The 5000-nt window shown below is 42.3% G+C and overlaps 1 protein-coding gene across 1 annotated transcript in view; it reads right to left on the bottom strand.

Annotated features, from left to right (window-relative positions):
• LOC123509215 (putative uncharacterized oxidoreductase C513.07) overlaps window positions 1–5000 on the bottom strand; it is a 20440-nt gene that overhangs the window by 3024 nt on the left and 12416 nt on the right. The window contains exons 3-5 of the mRNA XM_045263414.1: window positions 3052–3242; window positions 1481–1618; window positions 326–513 (exon numbers count right to left, since the gene is read on the bottom strand). Coding sequence (XP_045119349.1) covers window positions 326–513; window positions 1481–1618; window positions 3052–3242 — 517 coding nt within the window. The remainder of the gene's footprint in view (window positions 1–325; window positions 514–1480; window positions 1619–3051; window positions 3243–5000) is intronic.

The following is a 5000-nucleotide window of genomic DNA, read 5'->3' as shown; positions in this document are numbered from 1 at the left end:
GAGGCATGTTATGGGTGTGTTTTGAGGTGTTTAGCATTGTTTAGCGGTGTTTTGGATGTTTGAGGCGTGTTATGGGTGTGTTTTGAAGTGTTTAGCGGTGTTTTGAGATGTTTAGCGGTGTTTTGGAGATGTTTTAGACGTGTTTAATAGTGTTTTGGATGTTTGAGGCGTGTTATGTGTGTGTTTTGAAGTGTTTAGCGGTGGTTTGGAGATGTTTCAGCGATGTTCAGTGGTGTTTTGGATGTTTAAGTGGTGTTTATTGGTGTTTTGGATGTTTCAGGCGTGTTTTGAAGTGTCGACCAGTGTTTGGAGAGCACATCCGTACCTTGACATGAGCCCTGGCCACATCACGCACGTCGCACACCGGGAACTGCACACGAGGCACGCCAGGGTAAGTCTTGTTGACAATCCCGGTCATGAGCGAGACTGAGGTGGAGGTACGGTGGGTCTCCAGCAACGGTGGCCCCATCACCAGTGTCGGGTTGATGACTGACAGCTCAAACTTGTCCTCGTCTGGGATTACATTAGGTTAGGTTAGGTTAGGTTAGGTTAGGTTGGGGTTAGATTAAGTTAGGTTGGGTTAGGCTAGGTTAGGTTAGATTGGGTCAGGTTGGGTTAAGTTAGGTTGGGGTTACATTAAGTTAGGTGGCGTTAGATTGGGTTGAATTGGGTTGGATTAAGTTACGTTAGGTTAGGTTGGGTTGGGTTAGGTTACGTTGGGTTGGGTTGAGCTAGGTTAGGTTAGGTTAGGCCAGGTTGGAGTGGGTTGGGTTGGTTTGGACCGGGTTGGGTTAGATTGGGTTAGGTTAGGTTAGGTTAGGTTGAAGATTACTTTGGGTTATTGTTAAAGGGGTTTCATTCCGTCTGGCAAGTTTACTGGGGTTTTTGTGGTTAAATTAAGATGTGTGTGGTTTTCAGGTTAAACTGGGGTGTGTGGGGGTTTTATGGGGTTAAATTATGGTGTGTAGGGTTTTGGGGTTAAACTGGGATGTGTGGGGGGTTTTGTGGGTTAAATTGTGGTGTGTAGGGTTTTTTGGGGTTAAACTGGGTTGTTTGGGTTTTTTTGGTGGTTAAACTGGGATGTGTGGGTGTTTTTCGGGGTTAAACTTGGGTGTGTGGGTGTTTTGGGGTTAAATTGTAGTGTGTGGGGTTTTTCTGGGTTAAACTGGGGTGTGTGGGTGTTTTTGGGGTTAATTTGTGGTGTATGGATTTTTTTGGGGTTAAATTGTGGTGTGTGGGTGTTTTTCGGGGTTAAATTGGGGTGTGTGGGTGTTTTTGGGGGGTTAAATTGATGTGTATGGAATTTTGGGGCTTACATGGGGGGGGGACGTGAGGTGAGTGGGGTTTTCTGGAATGGAAGTGGGTTAAAATTGCATTGGTTTGGATAGAGATAGGTTTAAATGGGTTGGGTTGGGTTAGATTGGGTTCTCTCTCTCTCACTCACTCACTCACTCTCACTCTCACTCTCTCTCTCTCTCACCGGACAGTTCCTTGATGTATTCCCAAGCAGCCTTCTCCGCCACGACCTTCGACTTAGTATAAGGGTCAAGGGTTGTCGATTCGGGGTCTGTCCAATCCTCTTCGTTATATTTCTTGCTGGGATCTGGCGTTGACTCTCCTGTGGTGGTGAGTGGTTGTGAGTGGTGGTGAGTGGTTGTGAGTGGTTCCATAGCACCAAACACCCGCTAAAACCCCTTACTGAATTCCAAAACACCCCAAACACCGCCATGCCTTCCCATTCATTCCTGTAACCTTCAAAACATCCTCAAAACACCATCAAACACCGCCAAAAACACCGCTAGTCCCTTCCAAACACCCCTACTGAATTCCAAAACACCCCAAACACCGCCATGCCTTCCCAGTCATTCCTGTAACCTTCAAAACATCCCCAAAACACCCCCAAACACCATCAAACACCGCCAAAAACACCGCTAGTTCCTTCCAAACACCCCTACTGAATTCCAAACACCGCCATGCCTTCCCAGTCATTCCTGTAACCTTCAAAACATCCTCAAAACACCCCCAAACACCATCAAACACCGCCAAAACACCGCTAGTCCCTTCCAAACACCCTTACTGAATTCCAAAACACCCCAAAACACCGCCACGCCTTCCCAGTCATTCCTGTAACCTTCAAAACATCCTCAAAACACCCCCAAACACCATCAAACACCTCCAAAAAGACCGCTAGTTCCTTCCAAACACCCCTACTGAATTCCAAACACCCCAAACACCGCCACGTCTTCTCAATCATTGATACACCCTTCCAAAACACCCAAAACACCACAAAAACACCCTTAAACACACCCAAATACACTCACATTTCCAAAAACACGCCCAAACACTGCCACAGCCTCCTAAACACTCATATATCTTTCAAAACACCCTAAAAACACCCTCAAACATCCGGAAACACATCCATACACACCCCAGACACTGCTACACCCTCCCAAACACTCTACAAATACCTTATACCCTCCAGAACACTTCAAAAACACCGCCAAACACTTCCAAAACACCTCAAACACCCCAAACATTTCAAAAACACCCCAAACACACCCAAACACTCCAAACACACACAAACACTTCAAAAACACCCCCAAACACACACAAACACTTCAAAACACCCAAACACACACACAAACACTTCAAAACACCCCCAAACACATCCAAACACACACACACACACTTCAAAACACCCCAAACACTTAAAAACACCCAAACACTTAAAAACACACCAAACACTTCAAAACACCCCAAACACACACAAACACTTCAAAACACCCCAAACACACACAAACACTTCAAAACACCCCCAAACACACCCAGTCACTCCCAAAACACCCCAAAAACACACACAAACACCCCAAACACACACAAACACCCTGAAACACCCCAAACACTTCAAAACACACCCAAACATTCCAAAAACACCCCCAAACACACACAAACACTTCAAAACACTCCAAAAACACCCCTAAACACACAAAAACACTCCAAAAACACCCCCAAACACTTCAAAAACACACACCAAACACCCCAAACACTCACCAAACACAGAGGCGAAAGAAGATGTCAGCACCACTCTTTTGACAGCTCCCTTAGTCGCTGCCACAGCCTTCAGAACCCTCAAAGTGCCCTCCCTAGCAGGTTCCAGCAGCTCCTCCTCAGTCACTGCCTTGCTGGTGATGTCAGGAAAGGGGCTGGCCACGTGCATCACCCCTGAACACCCCTCCACGGCCCTGGGGGGAAAATTAAGGGGTTTGTCAATTTGGTTTAGTTTATGGTTCAAATTTACGTAGAAAACGGGTGTGACTCAGAAAACGGTGGGTGACTCAATTTTTTTTTAGTTTATGCTCAAAATTTGTGTAGAAAACGGGTGAGACTGTCATAGAAAACGGTTAATTTAATGGGTGACTCAAGAATATATAGGGATTATGTGATTTTTGTTTTGTTTATGGTTCATATTTGTGTAGAAAACGGGTGTGACTCATAGAAAACGGTGGGTAACTCAATTTTTTTTTAGTTTATGCTCAAAATTTGTGTAGAAAACGGGTGTGACTGTCATAGAAAACGGTGGATTTAATGGGTGGCTCAAGGAAATATAGGGATTATGTGACTTTTGTTTAGTTTATGGTCCAAATTTACGTAGAAAACGGGTGTGACTCATAGAAAACGGTGGGTGACTCAATTTTTCTTTAGTTTATGCTCAAAATTTGTGTAGAAAACGGGTGTGACTCATAGAAAACGGTGGATGACTCAATTTTTGTTCAGTTTATGGTCCAAATTTGTGTAGAAAACGGGTGTCACTCATAGAAAACGGTGGATGACTCAATTTTTATTTAGTTTATGCTCAAAATTTGTGTAGAAAACGGGTGAGACTGTCATAGAAAACGGTGGATTTAATGGGTGACTCAAGAATATATAGGGATTATGTGATTTTTTTTTTGTTTATGCTCAAAATTTGTGTAGAAAACGGGTGTGACTCATAGGAAACGGTGGGTGACTCAATTTTTCTTTAGTTTATGCTCAAAATTTGTGTAGAAAACGGGTGAGACTGTCATAGAAAACGGTTAATTTAATGGGTGACTCAAGAATATATATGGATAATGTGATTTTTGTTTAGTATATGGTCCAAATTTGTGTAGAAAACGGGTGTGACTCATAGAAAACGGTGGATGACTCAATTTTTCTTTAGTTTATGCTCAAAATTTGTGTAGAAAACGGGTGTGACTCATAGAAAACGGTGGATGACTCAATTTTTTCTTTAGTTTATGCTCAAAATTGGTGTAGAAAACGGGTGTGACTCAGAAAACGGTGGGTGACTCAATTTTTTTTTAGTTTATGCTCAAAATTTGTGTAGAAAACGGGTGTGACTCATAGAAAACGGTGGATTTAATGGGTGACTCAAGAATATATAGGGATTATGTGATTTTTGTTTAGTATATGGTCCAAATTTGTGTAGAAAACGGGTGTGACTCATAGAAAACGGTGGGTAACTCAATTTTTTTTTAGTTTATGCTCAAAATTTGTGTAGAAAACGGGTGAGACTGTCATAGAAAACGGTTAATTTAATGGGTGACTCAAGGAAATATAGGGATTATGTGATTTTTCTTTAGTTTATGCTCAAAATTTGTGTAGAAAACGGGTGTGACTCAGAAAACGGTGGGTGACTCAATTTTTCTTTAGTTTATGCTCAAAATTTGTGTAGAAAACGGGTGAGACTGTCATAGAAAACGGTGGATTTAATGGGTGACAAAAAAAAATATATGGATAATGTGAATTTTGTTTAGTATACGTTTCAAATTTGTGTAGAAAACGGGTGTGACTCATAGAAAACGGTGTCTCAATTTTTTTTAGTTTATGCTCAAAATTTGTGTAGAAAACGGGTGTGACTCATAGAAAACGGTGAATGACTCAATTTTTCTTTAGTTTATGCTCAAAATTTGTGTAGAAAACGGGTGACTCATAGAAAACGGTGGGTGACTCAATTTTTCTTT

This window comes from Portunus trituberculatus, chromosome 26, assembly GCF_017591435.1.
Source record: "Portunus trituberculatus isolate SZX2019 chromosome 26, ASM1759143v1, whole genome shotgun sequence".
Taxonomy (NCBI): Eukaryota; Metazoa; Arthropoda; class Malacostraca; order Decapoda; family Portunidae; genus Portunus; species Portunus trituberculatus.
The sequence above is the reverse complement of the archived record's forward strand: the minus strand, read 5'-3'. Positions and strand labels throughout refer to the sequence as shown.